The sequence below is a fragment of the Elgaria multicarinata genome, chromosome 8 (genome assembly GCF_023053635.1).
Source record: "Elgaria multicarinata webbii isolate HBS135686 ecotype San Diego chromosome 8, rElgMul1.1.pri, whole genome shotgun sequence".
Taxonomy (NCBI): domain Eukaryota; kingdom Metazoa; phylum Chordata; class Lepidosauria; order Squamata; family Anguidae; genus Elgaria; species Elgaria multicarinata.
Window position 1 is genome coordinate 87,315,521 of NC_086178.1, and position 26,571 is coordinate 87,342,091.

Genomic DNA, 26,571 nt, shown 5'->3' on the forward strand with positions numbered 1-26,571 from the left:
TTTCCAAAGAGCCCCAAACCCCAACCTTCAAAAGAAACAGTGCAAAGTAAGCATGTTGTGAGTAAAATGTACAAGGTAAAGCTTGCAAATTTGCTCTTGCTTTGAAAAATCTAATCCAATTGCTCAGTTTGGTCCTATGATCACAGAATTTGGAATGATATAGTGCAGAATGTCAGAGTCCTTATCAACATACGTACCAAGAAAAGAAAAAACTTTTGGTTATGGAGTTTTTCCTCCTCCAGAAAAAATATTTATAGAAACACGACTTTATGGAGTCTTTTCCAAAAGTTCCATCTATAATGAAAAAGGACACTGTGTAGAATGGCCCTGGTGTTTGGGTATCAATCAAGTTTTGTCTCTGGAAAAGCTACAAGAAGCTCTTGACTTGTATTTGTATGACACTGTTCAAGATGGATGAATCCTAATAACATTAAGGAACTCACAGTTAGCACTCCTGTGCATATTGCTTTGGAGGGCTACACATCCTACGCAGATTTCTGCCCATTTGTAGAAAAAGTACCTTGCATTAGAAAAGTTGCTTGTGTGGGCTGCATTCCTTACTCATGACAAAAATCTGATATGCTTTAAAAAAGATTATTCCCACTGTTGTCGGAACAATTGCCTCTGGTTGGTAATGTAGCCTACAGAGGGAAGGACAATCGGTTTTATCTCAAATTTTAGAACTCTTGCACCTGGATCCAGCTAGAGGCTATACACCCAGAGGTGCCAACTATCTGGAAGGGAATCATGTCTGCAAATGTGTGTTGCATATACAATTTTCTACTCTGATGCAGCAGCCAAGGCGCTGGACACAGAGCCTAGTAAACAAAAAACTGGAATCTGCCATTTGGAGAAAGACTGGAGCACTCGAATCAGCTTTGTCTCAGCTCCCCTTTCCTGCCAGAGAGATAATGAATGGGATTCAGCTTCTTTTACCAGGATATGTGTGACTAGCCTTGGGTCTTGCTTATGCATTGCGCTGCATATGTCTTGTGAGTTTCAGCATTATATTAGTCCTGGTGTTCATAATTTCCCATTTTTGGCAGAGGTTGCCAGCATTTTCAGTCCGTCATGAAACTTACATTGCCTGGCAGTCTCAAGAAGGAAGACACCTGTTTTTTTTCAGATGTGACATTCATTTGTTATTTTCATATAATGCTGATATTTAATACAGAAACTCACAGGATCAAGGGTAGTTTTACTTCCTCAACTAGAAGGGAAAATGTTTCCTTTCAAGCTTCCCTGGCGAAATTTCTGCATTCTTCCTATACATTTGCATTATGCCTACAAAGCTTTAAAAGAGAATAAAAATTAGTTCTGCATTTACTACATAATCCATTTCGCATTGCCAAATTGCCCAGGCTTCTCTCAGAATTATGCATTCAATAAAAAGAACAGATGCCAACATGAATAATTTCAAACAAAAGCCAGTGCACAGTCCATGTTAGTAATGCAGGCATTACAAATAGGATTTGTTTTCTTTTGTTATTTATTTTCCATAGCTGAATAGCTTGGTGACAACCAACCAATACATAAACAGAAAATCACTGGGAGACCTTATAAAAAAACCAAAAAACCAAAACCATCACCCACCTAATTTGAATCACGAGAGTTTATTATTACTGAGCCTCATTTGTTTTGGTACCCCCTTGCAAGCATCCCTCACTACTGCCGACCGTCATTTAGTTTCTTCTGAATTATAATAAATATTTGTAGGCTTAAGAATAGTTTTCAGAGCAATAATTGGCGGATTATTTTGTTATGAAGAATCAACCCAGTCAGGGCACGATCCAGTAGCCCCTTTCATTTCATTATTACATTTCTAAATTGCTCAATAGCCGAAGCTCTCAGCTCTATAAAATTTGTACAAAGATTAGAAATTTTGAAATACATTAGACATCGTATAGAAACCACTTACCTACAACCATAAACAGACAGCAGAAAGCATGGGAAGTCTCTGCACTTGAATGTATCATAATCCTTCCCTCTCTCACCATGTCAGCTCTGTGGGAGGTGGGCAGCTATTGTTCCAGGCCCACCTGCACAAATAAAGACATTCATGGTAAGTCAAAACCCTCCTGTGCCTTAGGATGAAGACAGAAGCATTATTTTAAGAGCTGGGGTGTTGTTGTTGTTGAAAGCACCACCAGCACACCGAATGTCCAATTCAGTTTAGTGTTGCGGAAGGCCCAAAGAACCCCATAGATACTTGGCTCATGACTTACATACTTTTCAAACATTATGTAGAGATTTTAGTTAGAATTCAGGTGGAAACGTTTTTGCTTAGTTCTACTATGGAAATAAATGAGATAGATCATGAGACATATGAAATTGCTGATTTTTGGCTTTAATTTCTACCCCCTACCTGATTCAAAGATTTCTAGGTGGCTTGCACTATTTTTTAAGAGGGTTAGATCCAGGATCTGTCACCCATGGACAGAAGAGCTCCTTTAATGGAAGGTGTCTCCATCCAGTTTGGGGGGATGCCCTCCCCACCACCACCATACCACAGTTGATGCCATTCATAGGGTCCATTGCCCCTCTGTATAGCATTTCCAGAGGCCCACAGGAACTAATGTAGGGAGGAGAGGAGGTCTGCCTTCACCAGTCCAGCTGCACATGCTTAAATCTGGACCAACCGAGCATTATTAATTCCCATCTGCACTGCTTGTAAAATAGCTCTTTTGGCTTTAAGTGATCTATGACAGAGTAAAGCCCTTCTCCTCTCTCCCACACACACGCATGAAAACAATCTCATTGTATTGTGGAGTGTGTATGAATAATGCAACCATGTGGGTGAGGCTATTTTGTGGGGTTTTACCCGATCCTAGCTGTGGGATGCTGGGGTGTGCCCGTCGGGTAGGAAAGATTCAGGCAATCAACTCTGCTCGTATGGTATGCAATATTTACAGATACTAACAGACACTCCCAGTGGTGTGAAATTGCAGCAAGAGAAAGCAGCTCCCGCACCACTTGATATATGTGCGAAGTGGTCCTAAGTAGTGAGTATCTCAGCTCTAACCATTTCTGTGCAACTAAGAGCTCCATCAGACGAGCGTTTTGTTGCACGCTCGTTATTGGGCACTCACAGATTTTCACAGGTCCCTCTCACAACGTCGTCTGCTTCCCATGCGTCTCCTGTCCCTTCTAGACTTCTTCATGCCACAAAAAACCACCCCAGTAAGTCTGACTTATTTTTAAAAATGGAAGTTGCCGCTACCTCCTGCTGGGTGCAGGAGAAGCAGTGTGTTCAAAACGGCCCACTTAATGGGCCAGGAGTACATTGTTTACTTCCTCTTTTGAAAGAGGAAGTAATGGGGGACAAACGCGCAGGCGGAGAAGCGACAGTAAGCAAACACGATTTCCCCCCATGTGATGACACTCTAAATTAAGGATCACAGATAACTAAAGTCCAGACTGCATGATTTTCATCTCAGTAGCAAACCACTCTTCTCATTCCACCATAACAATTAGCACCATTTGCCACATGAATCTTCCAGTCACAGTCCCTTTGCCTTGCTGGGCAATGCAAACTCTCCATGTGTCCTAGAGATGATTTATGACTAACTTAAGTCCAGTTATTTCAATGGGCTTACTCTAAATATGCTAAGTCTCAATCTAACCCATTCTGTATTTAAAACACACACACACACATCTCCTTCTGTTTTAACTGTTGAAGCTTTATTGCGATGCAGGCTGTCTACAACCCAATATTGTCTCTGAAAACTAATTTCCTGGCTCAGTTTCCTTAAAGGGTACTCTTAATTTTGCTTGCCTCATCCTAGTCTTAAAAGCCAATTTGCATTGCACAAGTTCACTCCTATTGAAGAGAATGCCAACTGAATTGAAAAAGAGGATTGAGGCAGAACGCTATGACAAATGATCAAATTGTCTCTCTTTTAGTGACTGCAAGGAAATTGAGGTTGAAAGAGAGTTTTCCTCATCTGCTGCAGACTAGAGATGTCAAGCCATCTCAGAACTCGGGGTTGTTAAACAAATCAGCTTATAGTCTGGGGCTGCATACAAATGTGTATTATTCGAGTGCTCGTGCTGTGTAAGTGCTCTCACTGCAATTCTATTCAGGCAAACATTTTCCAGTTTTCAGCAGAAGTCAGCTGTGCACAGTGCTGACTGGTGGCCATCTGCGACGTCACAAATCCAACTTTTCCCCCACTCCATCCATGGAAGAACCTTTTAGCTCCTTCAGCACTGACTTTTTTAAAAAATACTAAATGGTGTTTTTTAATGTTTGTTTTCAAGTTTTCATAGCCCTCCAGAACTATGTGGGGAAGTAAACATTAGGCAACCGATTCAGTCAGTCAGTCATTCCATTTCTACATCATCCAGTAGTCAAAACTCTTTGGGCAATTCACAAAAATTCAGCATTCAAATTTATGATTATTATGTCTATCCAATGGATTTTGGCAGGTGGGGCCCTACACATTGGAGGAAAAAGAACTGCAGTGACTGATTTCTGTTTAAAGACACATTTGTCTCACTTTCTGGGAGTCACTTATCTTGTTTATTTATTTATTTATTTATTTATTACATTTCTATACCGCCCAATAGCCGGAGCTCTCTGGGCGGTTCACAAAAATTAAAAACATTCAAAGTATAAAACAACAGTATAAAACCATAGTACAAAATACAATATAAAAGTGAAGACAACTTGAGTGAAGTTGTCTTCTTTGCTCTCTGATGTCTTAGGTTACTTCAATATAGGATATGTGCTTAATCTCATTTGACATGAAAAGAGTAATTTCCTTCTAGACTTACCTAAAAGAGTTCTCTTCCCACATATATTAAGTACATCACACATAGCTATGTACATATCTTGTTTTTCCTTAAATTATTACAAGGAGTTCTTACTGAGAAGGCAGTGTGTTGGATGGATAGACCGATCTCTTGACTTTTCTATTATGATTGGAATGAAATTCCTCCACCCAGGCACAGCTAAGAGCCTAAGAAATAAAGGCAGGGAAATTCTTATTGGCACCAATGGATAACCCCCACCCACGATTGGGATTTCATTTCAGTTGTGGTGGGGAAGTAAAGAAAAAAGCCTCCCCTCTCTATGAGTTGCCTTCCCAGCAAGTATCTTCCTCAGGGTGCCTATAAATATTTAAAGAAAAACAAGGTACATGGCTGCTTGTTACATATTAAGCAAACATACACTTTCGCCCTTACCAAAAACTCAAAATCGCTTTCAGAGGCCCTGTTCATGATTTCCCTGCCACATGAAATGAGGTAGGTTGCTCCCTGGTAGTGGCATCCATATTGTGGCATATTGTGGCATGCGTCCTCAGAGAGAATCACCTAGTGCCTTTTTGTGGTCATTCTGGTGCTGGTTGAAGGCCTTCTTACTCTCCCAGGTCTTTTAACACTCTCATCTTAAGGGTGTGAATTTTAATCTACAGATTTTATCTTGTATGGGATTTTTTTTCTTTTTTGCTGTATAATTTTAATTTTCTTTGCTGTCATGAAGAAATTTTATTCTACAGTTTTGTGTGTGTTGTTCTTTAGTATTTTACATACTGTAAGACGCCTAAAGAACATTGTTATTGGCAGCTAATATAAATATTTTAAATTGATAATTATTGAATCATTATTTGCCTTAAGATGATACGCATTACAAACCTTAAAAATAGAGAGAGATTTTCAGGTCAAGTTATGCAGATTATCAGAGAAGCGCTACTTCATGGGAAGACCAGGTGGGGTGAACTGGAGAATTTCTAAACTGGCAGAAGGTATCACAGCAACTGGAAGCTGACGCCATTGCCAAAGAGCCTCCAACTGAATATCAGAGAAGGCAGGACACAGAAGACACAGATAGTTGATAAGTGTTGAAAAGGGAAACTTGTTAGTCCATCAACAAGAGCAGCGATTTGAGACAAATACTCATATCTAGGACACTTTAAAAACTATTTGTTTGCGTTACCAGCTGTTTCGCTGTTTGCATTTTGACAAACTCGTTTTTTTAGGTTCTGGATGTTAAAATATACTAACGGTATTAACTTGTATCATCATTTATACTTCAAACTTCTACAGTATGGCTATTTGCGGAGTTATGTCCACTGATTCCAATTCATCTTATTTTCTGTTTTCCTCAAGGTCCAGTTGAAAAGTGATGAATGCAAAACGTTTGCAATGAAGATACTAAAGAAACGCCACATAGTGGACACAAGACAGCAGGAGCACATACGCTCAGAAAAGCAGATAATGCAAGGGGCTCACTCGGATTTTATTGTGAGGTACAATCCATTTTCCATTGTGCAGGAGCATGCATCTCATTCACTTTCTGCAGCATCAGAGGATTAAGGATAGGGAAGTAAGAGGCTGCCTTCATGGTGCCAAGTTAGCAGTGCTCCGCCACCAAACCCAGTGCTTCAGAGTGGTGGCAAATAATCCCTGCTGGGGGAGGCAGTGTGGGTTTTCCAGAGGTCATTAGGCTCTCCAGGCCCACCCCCTCCCGTGGCTTCCAGCAACCAATGGAGATTGCCTTCCGCCCAGGAACACCCCCAGGGTAGTGCTGGAGTGACGACAGACGGCGGAAGAGCTGTGCTGACTTTGCTTGGGCAAGAAAAGTCAGGGTAAGACCCCGAACTTCCAGCTGCGGATTCGACTCTTTGCCCTGGGATGGCTCTGAATTGGCAGCTGTGTCATCTAACCGACGCAGCGCAAATTTGGAGCCACCCTGGGGCAAAGACAATGCATAGACAGCCCCTAAACCATCTTCAAGATTGCCAAGATTCTCCAAGCTCTACCTTGAAGCTTGGATCACCTCACTCACTTTAAAATGTGCACATATTAAAAAGTATGCATTTTCCAAATGTGAACAAAAATTCAGGAACACACAAGCTTTTTCTGAAAAACTCCTATGACAACAGCGTCTGCACATAGTAAACTAGCTGACTGGATTAAGCTATAACACCGTATCCTGACACAGAAGTGGTGAAGGAAAACATTCAGATCCGCAACATTCCATTTGCAGTTTAGAGACTACAGTGAAGGGGAATGTATGGGTCAATCACTACCAAGGCAGATGAAGTGCCATTTAATGTCTAGCAGATGGGACAGAAACGGGCGACTTTCTCTCTTACCAGGGAAACACCTGGTTTCCCCTATTGGGGTGGGGGAGCAGAAATTGCACCAGCATTGAGGGGGCTGTAGGGGTCAAAAAAGGTCCCTGCAGTAAGCAAGCTTATCAATTACCTTCATGATCCACAATGTTAGAACACAACAACTGCTTAAGTTGGATCAGGCCAGGGGACAAGAACTGTCATGGCAGGGGACTGATGCACTGTTTAGTGCAAACCTATGCAGATTTACTTAGGAGTCCTACTGAATTCCATGAGATTTATCCCAAGTAAGTGTGCATAGGATTGTGCAGCTTCAATCCCTCACAAATGGTATCACTGCAAAACTCTTTGGGGTTCAGCACCTTAGCGTGCACACCCTTCAAGCCAGAGAAAGGCAATTCTACATGCACGCACACACACACACACACACTCTATATATATTATGTGTGTGTGTGTGTGTGTGTGTGTGTGTGTGTGTGTGTGTGTATATATATATATATATATATATATATATATATATATATATATATATAGTATTTCAGGTTCAAGTAGGTAATGATAGCATACATTACTGTTTTCTTTTTCCTCCCATTATAGGCTATATAGGACATTCAAGGACAGTAAATATTTATATATGTTGATGGAAGCCTGTTTAGGTGGAGAGCTTTGGACAATTCTCAGGGACAGGTAAGAGAAATGTTCTTCGTGATGTGAAATGAAATTCACCCGGTGTAATCAATGCGGTCACATGGTCGATCTGCATGATTCACAGTGAGACTGTGAATTCTAAAGCCTTTCCCCAGAGTCTGAAATTTTGCGCTCTGGCTGAGAGCCAGATTCACATATTACTCATTCCAATAAGACATTTGCATGTGTTTTCAAAGGCACAAGAGTCATTCTCTTATTTTATCCTAGTTAGCTTCATTCCAGCAGGAGCCTCCAAAATCCTGCTTTTAACTGATCCTTCCATTGCTTATGTTTTAGAATCCGGCATTTCTTTTTTGAAATGGCAAGTTATCATCTACTATATGTTATTTAGGCTACATCCTACAATGCTTATTTTGCAAAATATCTGCATTTATATGGCCCATCTCTGCAGTGCTCATGCATGAGGGTTTTCAACCTAACCTTGTGTTAACACAGCTAACAGAGATGACTGTGGAACATGTACATGTTGTGTGTCATGTGGCTACTCTCTGCCTTTAGCAACTGAGTGCCCAGTCTTTTCCAAGACTTTGGGAAAATAGAGTAAATTGACCGTATGAAAAGGAGGACAGGGCTGAAATTCTCTCTTCATCACAACAGTTAAAGCTGCAGGAGCCCTGCCCTCTTCTGTATCTGGTCAGTCTAGCTCCTGCAGCTTTAACTGTCGTGATAAAGAGGGAATTTCACCAGGTTCTGCATGCATACAAATGGCATCTGCTGAAATTCCTTTTTCTACACAACTGTTAAAGATACAGGAGTCCTGTCCTCCTTTTCATATGGTCACCCTAAAGTAGAGCTAATGCGGTGTGATAGAGATGTGTTTCAAATCCTGGGTACTCCCCGGGCACCCTTGGACAAGTCTCAGCTGCCAGACTAATCTGAGGATAAAGTCATGAATGTTATGAAAAATTTCAGTTGTGTAGTACGGCACTCTATTGCACAAGCCAGGGATCAAGGCATCTGCCATGTGGATGACTCTTCAGTCTTTGGAGCTAACTACAAAGACAACTACTTTCAGCACTAACCTGGATTAGACACAACCTTCCAAATAATCTGCTATTAGTAAAATCACATTGACATCACCATAATTTAGTCTTTGTTCATCGTAGATAAGTTAGTTTGACCATATAATAACCACCATAGATTCTAATCATGTTGAATGTAAGTTCCAAACTCAGGCCAATATTCCTGTGCTTGATTATGGTCAGGGTCCAAAGCGCTACTTCAGCACTGTCCAAAACTTTGCACGTAGCCAGTGGGATTTTTGAGTCCCCCTCCTTTGAACAGAATACTGACTGTCTTTGCAATGCCTCTGATGGTACAGTCTTATACATGTCTACTCAGAAATAATTCCCATTGGGTTCACTGGGGCTTAAACGTAGCATTGCAGCTTTACATTTCAATCTTACACAGGTCTATTCATAAATTACAAGTGCAAAAGCAAGGAAAACCCCGTGGGGGAGTAAAAAGAAACCAAAGGCAAAGGTAGAACCAGGCGAATCTGGTTCTACCTTTGCCTTTGGCTTCTTTTTACTTCCTCTATTCATAAATTAGCCTTAGTGAGTTCAAGGCTTACTCCTAGATAAGTCATAGGTAAGTTTCAAAGGTTCTTTGTCATATGACATCGAAGAAGATGCACAAATCCAAAATCCCACTGGATTATGAACAAAGTCCTGTTGCATGTGTACAGTAAGTTGCATAGATCTTAGCTCTGGGCGTAGACTTTGGATGTAAGAAACTAAACTCTGTGCATTTAGTCCCATTTATTTTATTGACGAATAATATTGCAGGCTTTTTTAAATAATCAGGCTGTAACTGAGGACTGCTTCATACATGGATTGTTTTCCAAGCTTCTTCCCAGTTACAAGTTTAGTGAAATGTTTTTGTTTTAAAGAAAGCCTTTAGGGTATCCTAATCCTGTTATTGACATTTGATATTTAAGTGTCTAGATTTTTGCCCTTCCAATGGATTGATCTATTGTAGTGTTTTCAATTTTTTATAATGCAGTCTGCTTTGCTGCTTTGATTATTGTTTCAAGCAATAAGGTGGGGCAATCAAATAAATATAAGTACAATACCTATCCAGTGGAAGCCATTCACTGGTTTAGCTTTGAGTTATTAAGTCTTGAGTGATCGAGTGATTAGACACTTAGCATTGTATAGCCATGAATGAATCAGCATTTATGCATCTCAATGCATTTAGGCTTGGAAGTAAGTCCATTGAACTCAGTGGGGCTGACTTCTGAGAAGGCATGTGTAAGATTATACTGTTAATGAGCATAAATTACTGAGAACTGCATCTGTGTTAAAATATGTACCAATTGATAGAAATTATAGAAGTAAAAATAAATAGCAAAATGAGATAATAAGTATTGTATTCAAAGTTAGCCAGTAGTATAAATAGTATAGAAAAATAGAACAAAGATGGATAATGATAGAAAAACAAGAAAAGTGATTTTTAAATTGTTTTCTGAAAACACCTTTAGTGAATAGCTACAAAAACAGAGAAAAGTAAAATCCAAATGACCAGGAGCTAAGTTGGTGTGTTGTTGTTTTTAAGCACCATTATTTGCGGAAGTCTTTGGAATTCTTTTAAAGTATTTTTCTTCTATACTCATGGTATCTACTGCCATCTAGCTTTCAAAACAATGTGTTTTTTTACTTCCTTGGGGCATCCATTAGTAATTGAAACAATTATACAGGAAAATATTCAAGTTGTAGTATCTTTAAATATAATTTCTTAAGCCAGATGTAAGGCGGAAATAGAAACGTTTGAAATTCATGATTAAAACTATGATTGGAACTCAGATGGTTTAACAATTTAAAAGAGAATGTACAGTATATATTGGGGGAATGTATATATCACATGATAAAATGCCATATAAATGGCATCTGTTCTTTCTTTCTTTCTTTATTACATTTCTATACCGCCCAATAGCCGAAGCTCTCTGGGTGGTTCACAAAAATTTAAACTATAATAAAACAACCAACATGTTAAAAGCACAATTCTTAATGATTGCATAATTATTTTAACACTTTCTAAGCTTTAATTTAATGTTTAAAGTGCTTACTCTGAAATGAATTTCAGGGATGGGAGTAGCAAGCAAGATTGTTGTAAAAAAAGAAGTTTGCATCTGCAATATCTATTTTTTTTTTAAATCATTCTGCCAGCAAACCATTTCTAAGATATTATTTGTTTACTGGTTATAATAAAGATGGTCTTATTGTTATAGATTGTAAACGTTAGTTAAATTATAATATCGAGCAACGGTTTTAGGTTTTGTGATATGCTCATGATAAACTTGTGATATTACTGCCCCTCTTTCTTTCTACTGGAATAAACAAAAATAAGTGTAACATGTGGAGGAGTTATCTGTGAGGTTTTTGTTTTGTTTTTTGTTGTTTTTAAAAAGCCCTCAACAAGTAAGCAATCAAGCAGAGAAAGATGATACCACCATAACCCTACAGCTGTTTCACAGTACGGTTTCTCTGGCAGCCAGTGGGTTGCTAGTCAAGTCATTAAATGCATGAAATATGCTCTCCTGACACCGCAAGCCCTTCAGGTGGTTCCATACACATCATGTTGCTGAAAATGGTTGAACTATGATTTTCCGTTTGTAAACTTAATGCTGCCCATGGAGAGCAGTGCAGTTACTCAAAACCTAAAATCCTGTATGTTTTTAAATAATTGACTGCACTGCCTCAGAGTAGTTTTACACTCTGCAAAAATAGGCCCTTCTTACCTTAGACATCAGATTAGCTCTGGTCAACAAGGGAGGGTGTCAACAAGGCTTGAGTTTTCTAAGGGACATGGGCACAATTCGGGTCAAGGGGATCTTTTATGGGAGGATTAGTGTTTGGTAACCCCCTCCAGTAGTTTGAATTATAATTAGGCTCAGCAAACAGAATTATTCTCCTGCCACCCTACAAAGAAATTTGTACAAAGAACCAATGGGTGGGAGGGTGCTGCTGCACCCTGTCCTGCTTGTTTGACCTGGCTGATGGCTGGTTGGCCGCTGTGTGAACAGGGTGCTGGACTAGATGGACCCTTGGTCTGATCCAGCATGGCAAGTGAGTGGCTGCTTCTTGGGAGGAGAAGGAGGCCGAGGGGGGAAGGTAGTGATGTGGCATATCCTGCTTCAGGCGGCGACCTGCCTTAGGCCGGGCCTGCCTCTATGATACTGAAATAATGTATGTGAAATTTTAAACACTCAAAGAAATGTTTGTGAGAAGCATAAATGCCAAGCGTGATTAGTACCACTCTTTTCCTTTTGCAGAGGTTCATTTGAAGATTCTACAACCAGATTTTATACAGCATGCGTGGTAGAAGCTTTTGCCTATCTGCATTCCAAAGGAATCATTTATAGGGACCTCAAGCCAGAAAACCTCATCCTAGATCACCGAGGTTATGCCAAACTGGTGAGCGCTCAGGATGCTTTCCTTCCAAGCAGCAATAAAATATTACATTGCCATGCTCACTGCATTGTAGTTAAGGAGCTGTCGCCTCTTCCATTATAATAAAAAGCCTTCTCTAACAGGTTTATAACTGCTATAAAATAGTACTTCTGGCTGAAAGGTGGAATTCAGCACTACAATTCCAGGATAAATCAGTGTATAAAGAGAACTAATAAAAACAAATTAGTCTCACTGTTCTTGAGTCTTAGATGATGCAAAAGTTGAAGTTCACTGTTGGTTTTAAATACCTTTTGTAGTCTTATCCTCAGAAATTTCTTCTGTGGTATTGCGTGATCCTGATGCTTGTTAAAGATTTTAATATCTTAGCATTTCATTTGAAGCAAGAACAAAGGTAGAATTATGCTGTTCATCAAACCATGCCGTTATCAGTTCTTCAAATAGTCAATTATTTTAGCTCCCTGGCTTGTGCTGTATTATTATTGATTAAAAAATAATTTGGCCTCACACTTGCTTTCTTCATATTTTAAAGGCTCACCCTTCCCTCCTCTGTGGGAGTGGGAGACAGGAACAAGAATGCACCAGATTTTGAGCGCTTACACAGGTTAATCACATTAGCGGACTGCATTTGAACACTAAGCCTTGAACAAGGCGGGAGGGAGGCTAGCATTCAAGGAGAGCTTTCCAGAGATTTCCCACATGCTGTTAAATCCCCCCAATACATACAGGTCGGCTAAAGAACATCACTGGACTTCCCCACTTTCCTAGAATTCCAGATCACTCCTAGTTAGAAACATTCCTCCTTGTGTTAGAATTCTGACTACTGAAAGGAACATGAGGAATGTGGAAGGGAGAAGTGTCATGTCCTCCACTCATGAACCCAAGTGGCAAATTATCATGAACCCAAGTGGCAAATTATCATGAACCCAAGTGGCAAATTAATGTTGGCACTATGGCACTCCTAATTGAAGAGTAGGTAATATATGGTCTGCAGGCCACATTAGATCACATTCAAGCACACATATGCACCATACATCCTTACCCCCTCTTAAGCTTTGGAGACTGGAGAGAACCCGACATCCTGGGAGAAAGGGGGTGAATACAATCCATGGGTTGCCTGCCATTGTCCTACATTATTTAGATGACTTAGCTCCTAGATGAACAACCAATTATGATAGATCAAGTAACCATTGATCACCTATAAAACTAGAAGTCTCAGATCATTGTTGTCTTAACTAATGTGAATTTATTTTTATTTATTTTAACTATCATAAATTTGAGAAGTTGTTCCTACGTTTACTTTCTGTGACTGTCCGAAATGACAATCAACATTATAACTGAGGATTTTCCCATGAAACTTTTCCTTCTGAAGTGGTTTATTCTAAGCAAAACATTGTCCTCACTTCGAGCCCTTGTGCCTGCGTAATTGCACTTTATTTTTTTCTTCCTTGATGGGTGTGTGAACCTTTTTTCACAGGTCGATTTTGGCTTTGCAAAAAAAATAGGATTTGGAAAGAAAACATGGACTTTTTGTGGAACTCCAGAGTACGTAGCCCCAGAGATCATCCTGAACAAAGGTCACGACATTTCAGCAGACTACTGGTCACTGGGAATCTTAATGTATGAGCTCTTGACTGGCAGGTATGGGCATTGAACTGGAGCTGGTGATAAAAATAGATCAGCAAATTAGAGAATATTTCTGCCTTTGTCACTTTGATTAGGAGCACTGGAATTCAGAGCTGGCATATGCAATGATGACCAAAAAACCCCTATAAACTTATTGTTGAGACTGATCATTATTATTTTGCACTGATTCACAGTCAGTATTCTAATGAATAAATAGTTTTGAACAGCCAGGAGATGAACAGCAAATTTAAGTTCTATGACTCTCAGTTTCTGGTAATTCGTTTTTGTACAGTGAATACCACATGCAAAATCAGCCTGAACACATCTATAACCCCATCAAACCAGGTACTCATGGTGGCATGCAGGACTGTTGGATTCATTGTGTGGTAGCCACTGCACACAAACTGGGAGGTGGACGTTGGAGCTCCAAAGTGGAATTCATTTTGAGCATTGATGTCCCGCTATTCAAGCCTCAAGTGGGATCTCAGACCATTTTAAACAATAAAACCAACATAAACAAAGATAAAACCCAGTCCTGAAATGAAAGGTCTAAAATGTCTGGGCAAATCAAACCGGTCTTCATACCTGGCATCAAAAAGACATTAGTCAGTGCCAAGTGAACTTCCCTAGGGAGCATATTCCAGAGCCAGGGCACCACCTCACCTATGAAGATGGTAAGATCCAAAGGAAGACCTACAAACAAGATCATAACATACAGGCAGGTTCATGAGCAATTGGCAACCAGTGATTCATCTGCATCAGCTCAAAAGTTATTTTCAAACTCAAAAGTTATTTTCACACTTAAAAGGTTTCTAATGTGCTTGTTCAAATTAAGAATGGCTACTAAGAAAAATCACTACCGAACTGTAAAAACAACTGCATATAGACCACACAATTTCTTCAGGCAATCTCCTTTCTTGAAAATTTCCAAGAGGAAGAGCATAAGCATGTGTTGATTTAACTTCAAGGAATCCAGCCACAGAAAGCTATAAGTTAGACATAGACCTATGGACTTAGACTAGCAAGTCCTGGGTCCAAACCACTTTTCTGTAAAGCATTCTCTATCAGTTTGCCTCTGTAAAATGAGATTAACAACCTATCTCACAGAACAATGAGTTCTTTTAAAAAATATTATTAAAATGTGGTACAGAAACCATTTTGTATCTTGAACTCTTTCATCCTCCCGTATCTTAAAATATTTTAGAATTCAGCCAGTAGACAAATCATCACTTGATGACTAAGTACCTTTAAAAATACACAACTATCAAAGAAAATTTTGCTCTGAGTTTTAGCTCATACAAGACGAACCAAAGTAAATTCATGGCTTCATGGTATAGGCTCTCATTACTTTAGCAGTAGCAAACTCCAGTTTACATAACATGCTAGGCATTATAATATTATCATCCCAACTCCTCTTTGGCCATAATTAGTGGCACTTCTTAGACCAGGAGTAAAGAACCTGTGGGCTTTCAAACGTTGGACAACAATTCCGATCATCCGTGACCATTCTGTCTGGGGTTGATGGCAGTTGGAGTCCAGCAACATCTGGAGAACCTTATGTTCCCTAGCCATCTTAGAACATCAATCATTTTAGAGATTCCTTATTCTCCAGAAACTAGAGAGCGATATCAGGAATTATACACCAAGGTATAAAATCAGAGAAGCGTTTCTAACCCAGGAATCATACATGTGTCATGAGCGACTGAGATAGATGCCGTAGAGACTTCATTTGTTGGAACAAGTTCTTATTTTAAATTATTTAAAAGTGAGCAGCATTAATTATTTAATTATAATTTAAAAAACAGTGAGCAGCATTAACTATCTCATGGCCTCCCTATTAGTCCCACTCACTCTGTGCAACAAAGCGAGGTGGAGAACATGTTCCATTAAAGGCAATTAATATGATGGTGTGTTCAGTAATTTGTGTGCATTAGATGCTCTTAGTAAGCAACAGTTGCTCCTAACATTCCTGGTTGTGAACTGCTGAGAATTGGCATAAGATGCAGAAGTTAAAGGAAACATTAGTGTAAAAGATAGTATTTCACATAGTCTGGGTGGCCATAAGGCCCTCTGTCCTTTCCTTTTTGTATACTTTAAGCATACAGTGAGGGATGGATTCAGAAGATAAATTTTCAGAATTGTTGCATGTTAAGATTCATAGGGTGCTAGGCTGTTTGAAATAGTCAAATATATGGCTGACTCCAATGCATTCATACTTCTGGAAGTGTCAGGTAATAGAGTGGCCATGTATCCTACTTTAGAGAGGACTGTTCTCTATTCAAAGGGCTATCGTGGACAGGCCTCTATTTGAAAGCATTATTTGTAGGACTACCGTCCAGTCCAAACAACCATCAGAAGGGAGCATAAGGTGTCATACTATAACCATGCCTAAAAAGATGCAACTGTTACTGGATGTGACCCTTAATTTCGTGGCAGTTTGGAGCTTGTATGGACATCGAAAACCCTTCCTGACCATTGGCCATACTGCCTGGGGCTGATCAGAGTTAAACCTTGGAAGCTGTCTTATACTGAGTTAAGACTATTGGTCCATCTAGCCCAATATTGTCGACACTGACTGGGCACAGCTCACCAGGATTTCAGGAAGGAATGTTTTAGTTCTACCTGGAGATCCCAGGGATGGAACCTGGGACCTTCTGCATGCAAAGGAGGTGCTCTAACCATGGAGCCTGTCCAAGTTGAAGTTCAAAATATCTGGAGGTCATCAGGTTGGGGAAGGTTGCTCTAACTCTAAAACTGTGAAAGTAATTGCATCATGATTGTTTTAATGGTAAATAAAGAAAACACAACTAGTGCCATTTCATTACTCTACAATTCCTGCTTCCGTGAAGAAATCCATGATTGCTAATTGGTGCTTAATGGACACACATGAACATTAGCTTGGATAGACTTGGTCCAACTGCCCTTGGCCAACGCAAAAGTTATTCTGACTTACATAGTCTGAAAAAAAATACTGAAACACTCTTTCAGGAATATGACACAATTTGCTGAAGTTACGAAGGAATGTATATATCTTTTCGTCTAGTATGTGACGATACTTTAAAACCAATTTTAACGTTCAGGTGCTTTTTCTTCTTTTTCTTTAGTCCTCCTTTCTCAGGCCCAGACCCCATGAAAACGTATAACATCATACTAAGGGGGATTGACATGATTGAATTTCCAAAGAAGATTGCCAAAAATGCTGCTAACCTAATTAAAAAACTATGCAGGTAAACACTTTAAATGCATTACTATTTCTGTCAAGAAGTGAATATGCATCACACAAATTTTTCTCACAATTGCTGTATTTTATGGTCTTTGTTGTACATGTTGTTTTTATTGTTCTGATTGTTAGCCAACATGAGGGTTAGCTGGACAAAAACGGTGTCCAAAAGAACATTAAAAGAAACATTAGAAAAGGAACAGTATTGCTTCCCATCAATCCCCTCTTCTTTTGTTTTGTTTTTACAGGGACAACCCATCAGAAAGATTAGGTAACTTGAAAAATGGAGTCAAGGATATACAAAAGCACAAGTAAGTATGTTTAAGATGTTTAAGATAGAAGAGGCATTTAGAAAAGGTCATTATTCATATAGCACCATCAATGCATGTGGCCTTTTACAAGTGATACAAGTAACAATAGGCCCCCAGCCCCAAGAAACATACAATCTAAAGGGGGAGGAAAGGATGAGATGCAAGGGCGACAGGGAAAAAATATGTGCAAATTCAATACTTAAAGCTCCATCACACTGGGGGTTAACACGCTCCCTGCCTTCGCTTTTCCACCCGTGTTTTTGTTCCTTAGTTACTTCCTCTTTTCAAAAAAAGACGTACAGAATGAGCACAAGGCCCATTGAGTCTGCTGTTCTAATGGCGCTGCTTCTCCTGCACACAGCAGGAGAGAGCAGCAATTCCGAGTTTTAAAAAAATCAGACCTAATAAGGGTTTTTTTTGTCATTCAAGGAAGGCCAGAAGGGGCGGAAGGGGCGGGGTAGGCAGACGACGTCATGTAAGGGACCTGAGCAAATTCCTTGAGTGCCCAGTAACGAGCGTGCAATAAAACACTCATCGGATGGAGCTTTTAGTCTTTGTAATGGAATTAAAACAAGTTTATTTTAAGCTTCTTATGAGGAAACTATTTGGAATTTAAACCATTTTTATACATTTGGAATCTAACCCAACACATGGCTTTTGAGCAATTCATATTTTCCATGGGAATGTGTATCATGTAAGAATGAGGAGAGTTTGACTGGAGGAAAGTGTAATGGTGTACCCCTGCCCTTTAGTGTGTGAAACCCCCTGAGATGCTAAATGTAATGGAATTACATTTCGGGATGCTTGCCCATCCATAGCCTTAAAATGCTGTGGTGAGGAAAACAAACTTTGTAAAATGTGTGGTTTCTTGCATAGTGATTTGCTATTGTCTCCTTCCATGCTGTTCCCATGTTTATGGGTAGTCCAACTTTTCCTTTCCTTCTAGATCTTTCCATAAAACTACTTTACCACCTGCTTCACTTACTTTATCCCATCTCAGCTACTCCTTCCTTCCTTCCTTCCTTTCTTCCTTCTTTCCTTCCTCTTTATACCTCCCTTGCTAGCTTGATTTGAGTCCTTTTTTTGCAAAACCATGCCACTTCTCTATTATGTATAGGACTTTGCACACTGTTAGAACTTAAAATATTACTGGCTGCATAATTGCACATTCAAGATTTCAAACCTTTTATTGTTTTACTAGGCTCTTTGAACATGCTACACTGGGACCTGAGCCATGTATCTCCTTTGTCTTATCTTGTCTTTAGGTGGTTTGAAGGCTTTAACTGGGAAGGTTTAAGAAAAGGTACTTTGACACCTCCTATAGTACCAAGTGTGAGTATACCCTTTATTTTATTATTTGTTCGTACATGCTAGATACGGTAATTGGAACTGTGAACAGAGACTCTGTGGGAAACTCTTGCTGGTAAAATAATCAACAGCTCTGATCCAAAGCTCCATATGTGCTCAAAGTGTAATGGAGCTCCCCCATAAGTAGGGCTCTACCTGACTTTGTTTTCAGGGAAACATATACGAAGAGTGAATGGAGAGCTGCCACTAACACAACGGTGAAGCCCTCATTCAGGCTTTAGAATCTGTGCATACATGAAGAGGCCTGGACTGAGATAGAGTTCCAAAGATATTTGTTTTTCTTTTCTATAACAAGCCTGCTTGTTCTTCTTTCCTAGCCAGATCGCTTTTGTGTTTCTTCTTTTACTTCTTCCTCCCATCTCTCCAGCATGGTATTTATTTCATTTCCAATTGCAAGTGGAACAGCCTTGCAATTCTACACCAGTGCCCAAGGCTCTGCCTTTCCTTTCAAGCCAAAGGCTATTTAACAGTAGCATTCATACACGACGCCCACAACTACATAACTGCTCCAGCCCCATAAAGATCCAGTCTATCCCAAATGACAAACCAAGGACTAGTGTGAACAAAGCTGATGATACAATCCAAAGAAAAACTACAGTAGCACCAAACAACAACAACAAAAGCCCACACCTCTTTGCTATTTGGAACCTCTTCTTTGTGGTAACACCCTCCTTCCCCAGTCACACTAAATGTAATTCCAAACATAGTGCGTTGTGAGGGCCTGAACCTCAGGGGTCATCTACACCAAGCAGGATATTCCACTATGAAAGTGGTATATAAAAGTCAGGAGGCACACCAAGCAGGATATAGAGGTATGAAAGTGGTATATAGTATGTGTCAATGGGCCCCAACAGTTGTCAGTGCACTTCAATACCACTATAAAGCAGTGGTGTGGCTCCTGCCTTTTATATACCACTTTCATAGTGGAATATCCTGCTTGGTGTAGATGACCCCTCAGAGTCAGGGCACTAGGCACCTGCAGTCCACACATTGCTGCTAGTCCGGGTGACTAAGCACTATAGCTATTTCTGTTTCAAAACTCTGAACTCTGCACTAGGATGTAACTCTTAATAGAAATACTTCCTTGTTTGGTAGTACTATGCCTGCAGATAGAAAAGCAATGGGGTAAAGTTCTGATCAGACAAATCTAAAAGGACAGAGCTCCATGGTAACCATATCTTGCAAGATTCATCTTTTGGGCCTATAGACCTTTCCAAAAGTGAAGAGTGAAGAAAATAGTTTAATTTGATACATCTTATTTTAGATTGGATTTGTGTATTCACCACAAATATTCTTAGTTGCCCAACAGCCCTTTTTCGTATACAACAAGAAAGGGCTGTTAGGGATCTGAGAATATTGTGGCATTTGAAATATACTATGACTGAACCTAAATGATATTTTTCCAGTGTATGGATATAACTGAACTTCATTTGAGTGTCAGGTTCAGATTCACAAACACAGTGGATTTTACTTCAATTACTCACTATTCCGATTTGGTTTCAGGAATCCATTGTGACAATCCCGACCAAATTCGGAAGCAGCCTCCTTCCATCCATGGCACATGTGATATATTGGAAAACCTTTCATAAATTATATCATTGCCTAAAACAAATAGTAAATTACACATGCTAAAAGAATGAATTTAAAAGTGTAATTTTCAGATGTACAGAGCTTTGCTGTGTATTTAGGAGTCATAAAAGTTAGGTTTCTGTGAATAGTAACTTCCCCTCTCTCGTTAGTTTCTGACTCTTATGTTCTTTCCGGGTTTAGTTTCCTTTGGATGAGAGAGCACTGGAGACTTAAGGTGTCTTTGTACAAGCACAGCCTAAGTGGAAGCAAGCAGGCACTCCTGAAAGAACAAGCTCCCCCTAGAGATACCCTGATTCAATTAAGGCTCAGCCTTAATTATAACAGATCCCCACCGGAGACGCCCTTAAACCCAAGTTGTTTTGCCTTCAACCAACTCACAGCTTTCTGTAGTTGTGGATTTGGCCTTTGCTGAGTGTTATCAATCTAGAGTTCCAGTATTTAGAAAGCTCTGGGCTGCCAGTTAACTACCCCTCGTAGCTGATCAATACACTGCAAACAAAGCGTACACCAAAAAATTTTTTAGGAGGATTCAGTTTTGGTTTTGAACTAACAAGAACTGTAAAGGAAAAATCATTTGATCCATAGTTGTAGCATCACATTAGAATATATTGTGTATATAAAAAAACATTTTTGTTGTTAAACAGAGCATTGCTAAAGATCCTTGGATCTTAATAGCTTAACAGGAAATAGAGTTGCCTAAACATTTCTTGTTCTTAGACTTTTAGTCCTAGTATCTTAAAAAAGAGAGATCTCATTCTGAGTACCAAGTTCACCATTCAATAATGAACAGGCTATTCAGATGATAAGTACACAGGCCTGGTGAGTTCATGGAGTTCTAAAATTTATACTTTTAAAATTTATACTTTTTTGTGTAGGAAAAACATAACTAATATTATCTATTATTGCATAAATTGGGGCTCACAGCCTTAATTATTTCTTTGTTATTAAACATTATTTAAAATTGGATCATACCTAAAAATGCTTACACATACAGCTTTCAGGCTAAATAAGATCAATTTTGAATTATACCTTTTAAAAGATAACTCCTTACTCAAAATTTGCCATTTTGCCAATTAAACTCAAGTCTATATTTTTTTAGACATCTGTATATGAAGCTTTTTGATGTGTATACTTTGCACAATATTTTTTGTTCGTTAATTGATAAGCGAAAACTTTAAGTACACTGGAAAAATGTCATCTCACAGCTTTTCATTGCACAAATAACTTTTTGGCCCAAGTAATAGGGCTTTAACTCAACATTTTCTCTTTGGATTCTATCCAGGTCAACTTGACCATTATTTTTTATGCCAGTTATCTAGAATGCATTGCAAACTTGCCTGTGTCTTCTCTATTGACACCAGTTACCTTATTATTTATTTAATTCTCTGGACTCCTAATGACCTTTTATGCAATATGCTTAATTGCCTGGGGCTTGCAGCTCCAAGATAAGACAGCTTTTGCTTTTGGGATAGGAGTGGGGGTCACTTTCTTCAGTAATAATTTTGAGCACATTGAGGGCCATGCCGCCAACCTTTTTTGGCAGATCCATGACACTCTGTTTCTAAATTCAACACTGTCAGCTACTCTATCTTTTTTAAAATGTACTTCTATAAACAAAAACGTTTAAACATACAATTTCACACCTACTTATCACAGAGATGATACACGAGGGGGAAATCTACTAGAGGAGAAATCTCTTTTTTTCCATTGACCCAATAGAAAAATTAAGATCATGTGAAATATAGATCTTACAGATTAATGAAACTATTATCCAGATCACTTATGACTTATACCTAGTTCATTTTCAATATAGTATATCACTGACTTCACTTTTCTAATATCATATATTTTTTGTATTAATCTCGTTATGGAGTTTACTGGGTCTTTCATTACACTTCCAAGAAAATTCTTCTTGCAAATATAATGATATATAAAACTGGTTGTTTTTTATCCAGTGGAACCGCTGCGTTTACATAATTAAATAAATACAGCATCAGTTCAGATTCAAGTCTTAATTGGGGAGGGGGGAATATAACCCTGATCATTACCTTCCTGAATTTTGTTGCTTTCTTATACCACATAGGACTTGGTTGTTGTTGTTTTTTTATCTTGACAAATCCAGCACTTTCCTTCTCCCCCTTTATATACTTTATTTATTTTCCAGGTTGTTGAATGCCATGGCATTTGTTTCAAATCTTACCCCTCTCTACAGCCATTAAAACGTTTATATTGTTTTGTCAAATTCTGAACCACGCTCAGGAAACATTGGAAGGCAAAACACATTCACAGTAAGGCAAAAACACATTCACAGAAATCAGTAACAAACAACTTCATGACAGTACTGTAAACTGAAACTGTAGTCACTATGTCGTATCATAACTCTTGTCCTTTTCAAAGCTTTTCTGTATGGTTTGTCATTCTCCCTGGCAAGCAAGAATTCACAGGGATCTGTATATGTTTGGCCTAAGGAAGACATGACTCTAAAATCAGAAAACTGTCCAAAGTTCCCAAACAGCAGTTTTGGCATGAATCAGGAGCAGCAACCCCCCACCAATGGTCTATTTTTCTTCATTGGACAGGTTGCATCTCCAACAGATACAAGCAATTTTGATAGCTTCCCTGAGGACAACGATGAACCACCACCTGATGACAACTCAGGATGGGACATAGACTTTTAATGTATTTCTCTTACCTGCTTCTGCCTTGCTGAAGACAGCTTCCTGAGACATGGCTGCCAGCAGACCTGAAGGAATGGGGAAGGATTAGTGCTCGGGGTCACCATGATGCCTTGATTGATGCTGCTACAGTAACTACAGTGGCATTAGGACTTCTTGCTTAGATGACAATAGTGCTCTTCACATGTTTTCTGTTTGAACTTAACATAGCAGTTGACATGGTGGTCCTGAAGCAAAGCCTTTTTCACCGGTAATTAAATGTGTTTTCTATCACTGTTATGAACTTGCTATGCTCCAGTTGTAATTTGAAAGTTGATAGACTAAGATGCACATAATTCTAGCTGCAAGATCATTTTCTTTATCGCTAATTCTATTCTGAAATGTTAAGTACTGTAGCTTATTCTACACTGTAGAATCTACAGTATAGAATTTGGGGTACTCCCAAACCGCAAAATGAGTGTATTGAGCCTCTTAAAGTAGGCCAATGTATCAAACCAAGGAGGACCACGAAGCTATTGGTCAAGGAGCTCATGTCAATGCAGTGCTATGAGTTGTCTTTCTTTTCAAGCAGTATTCATGACAAGAATGAATGTTCCCTTTTTTCCCATTTTTAATTTTTGGAGTGCTTTCCCCCTCAACCGATAACAAAAGCACAAGTGCTACAGTTTCTGTTGAACTGTTAAAGCAAGTGTGGGTCAGATGGTTCTCACACGTGTTTGAAAACATGGTATACCTAACCTTTAAATTTTTTTGGTACAGCTACATAAGAGCATGTAGAAAATTATTCATAAAACTACTCATTTTACATATATATATATATAATAAATATATTATAAAAAAGAAAAGAAAACGTGCTTATCAAAAGGTCTTAGAAAGGAAATGACAGCACCCAGCTGGTCTAATAGGCATTAACACTGACTTTAAAATAACATTTACCTTTTAGAACCCAATGAGGGAACATGCAAGACCCACTCCATACTATATAGGTGCTATGTACATTTTTCATCTGTGGAATAACCAAGCATTCACAATATTTTTTCAAGGGGGGGGGGGGGAAATGTAGCAAGAGATAGGATTGTCAACACACAGAGACACAGCCACATTTTTGCTGCTCCTCTGCACCACCATCATCATTTTGCTTTTCTATAGATCCTTTAATCCCACTGCGATGTAGCTATATTTGATTACTTGTTTCAAAAGTTAAGTAGCTCAGTTCTCTCTGTGAAGCATAATCATATAACCATTCGTGTCATCAATCATGGGGTGCAATGCAGTTGAAATAGAGCACTTCAAAATCCCAAATATTTCTAAAAGGAGAATTAAGCACATGTACTTTGGGTGAATCATACCTACTAGCAGTGAGTCTACTGATGCATCAGTGGCACTCTACTGGCAGGAATAGATTATAGAAGTTAAAACAATGATAGCAATGTCAGTGAAGACTCCCATGTGTTTGTTTGTATGCTATCTACCAGCACCTGCACATTTCCAATAGACTTATACCTTTATACAAAGTAATTTAACGGCTAAAGCAGCCTTACATATATGATTTTTTTTATCAGCTCAGTAAGAATATCTACTAGCGTACACTTCAAAAATGCCATCGCATATGAAATGCTGCTGAAAATGAATCCTCCAACCCAGACATTCACATCCTTCATTTCTTTCAATGTATCACCACCATCTCACAACCTACTCCTTCTGAATCCAACAAAAGCCGTTTTCATCTCTGGTTTTCCCCTTTGATTTAGTTAACCAGTTAATTTAGTCGCTCTAATTATTTTGTATCCATATTTCTCTGCATCCCTCATCCTTACACCAGCCCCTTTATTTGCTTTGTCCTTTCCAGTATTTGGGGCTACCGCTCAATTAGCTGGATCCAGGGTTACTTCCGTTCCTATCCCACTTACCTGAGAGCCCCATTGCATTCAGTGAGACTTACTTCTAGGTAGACATGTTTGGGATTGCACTGTTAGTTTCCTTTGAAATCAATGAGACGGGAGCCATGGCTAACTTCTCCCATTGTGTTCAATGGTCCAAAAGTTCAACTAACCTACAATGTAATCTCAGAAGACCTATTGTGTTCAATGAGGCATACTCCGAAGTAAGCATGTATATGATTGCAGCCTCAGTTTGGCTCTAACCCAATTTGTTTAGTGTAGCATTTCAAGCTCTGTCTCCAGACTATAACATGTGCTTATTTTAGAATTATATTAGAGAATGCAGTGCAATTTTGTTTTCAGTATTGTTCCCCCCCCCAGAAGAGTTGCTGAGAGACTAGCTTCTTAAAAGAACGTTCTGCGACAATCCCCCCAAACTGGGCTTCTTACAAATTAATCAGTCCTCTGATTAATATTTTTAGTTTCCTGATGCAAACAGGCTTCTGCTCTAATATATTGGAAGACAACAAGTAGTTTTAAGGAGAAAGAAATAGATATGGACTTCCTTGCATTCTCACACATTTGATACGAACATAACTCTGTCCGAAATCATTCCTGTATGACACTGGTATACGTTAGAGCAAACTTATGGTCTCATTTCAGTTTCACTCCTGATAGAAAGTACCAAGGTATTTGAGCTTTAAAAAATGTTTTTTCCACTATTTGCAATAATCTCCACCAGATATAATTATGATGAAACACAACCAGGAGAATTGGTGGTCATATACAACGTAACAGCCTAATCCTGGGAAATAACACTCTGCTTCCAGTATACATAGAATCAGGTGCAGGAATCCTTGCGATGGCACTAGGGTCCAACCACAGAAAAAACGTAGCAGCACCATTTGGACTGTGCTTCAGAGCTTCCAAGCCATGCACCACTAGAACATGGCAGGTCTTTCCCAGACCTCACACATGCGCTTCTCTATACACAGCTTATTATGAGCTATTTAGGGCAGTTCTGACCAAAACTGGCTAAGTCGGAACTATACAAGCTTTTGGACAGGGCAGGAAAAGACGGAATACGTTCCGTTTCCTAAGTGTTGAGTTGTCCTGGGGCTAGATGGGCACAAGTCATTATTTGCTTACTAAAAGTTATCACTCATTTTTCCAAAATTTTCCAAGAAATGCATAAAAATATATAAAACATCACAGTTAAAAGTGAACGTATAGCAGAAGTAAGTCTAGTAAAAATGAATAAAAAATAAAGCACTGGTACTGCGTGAACCAATCATACCAGGCTGCTGGACAAATAACTTCACTGGATTCCAGAAATTTATTACAGAACCCACATTTGGCAACCCATCACCACATAGCTTCTGTCATTCAAAATCTAGCCAACCATTGTGACAATCCCAGATAGCATCATAGTAGTAGTAGTAGTAGTAAAGCTTTATTGTTTCAACCAATGGTTACAACAAACATAATAAAAACAATGCTAAAACAAATCATACATTCTGCAAGGTCAGAAATTTTACTCTATACATTTGGGCTGTAAGAGCGAAGTTGGCCAATGCCAATACAACAGTCTTGTTATTGCATGTAAACAAAAATTCATTCTGAATCGGACCAGCTGGACTTATTCTAAAAACAAAACAAAACCCAATTTGTTCTAAATAGGGCAGTAGAACAAATAATGAGAGAG

General features: G+C 39.1%; 1 protein-coding gene across 3 annotated transcripts in view; it reads left to right on the forward strand.

Moving 5' to 3' along the window:
• The window catches only part of PRKG1 (protein kinase cGMP-dependent 1), a 705,793-nt gene extending 679,729 nt beyond the window's left edge, over positions 1-26,064 (forward strand). For all 3 annotated transcript variants that reach the window (XM_063132952.1, XM_063132954.1, XM_063132953.1), the window contains 8 exons: positions 6,112-6,251; positions 7,677-7,766; positions 12,061-12,202; positions 13,674-13,837; positions 16,927-17,049; positions 17,291-17,353; positions 18,619-18,685; positions 22,891-26,064. In XM_063132952.1, the coding sequence (XP_062989022.1) occupies positions 6,112-6,251; positions 7,677-7,766; positions 12,061-12,202; positions 13,674-13,837; positions 16,927-17,049; positions 17,291-17,353; positions 18,619-18,685; positions 22,891-22,989 (888 nt within the window). In that variant the 3' untranslated portion in view covers positions 22,990-26,064. The remainder of the gene's footprint in view (positions 1-6,111; positions 6,252-7,676; positions 7,767-12,060; positions 12,203-13,673; positions 13,838-16,926; positions 17,050-17,290; positions 17,354-18,618; positions 18,686-22,890) is intronic.
• Positions 26,065-26,571: the final 507 nt, after the last annotated feature.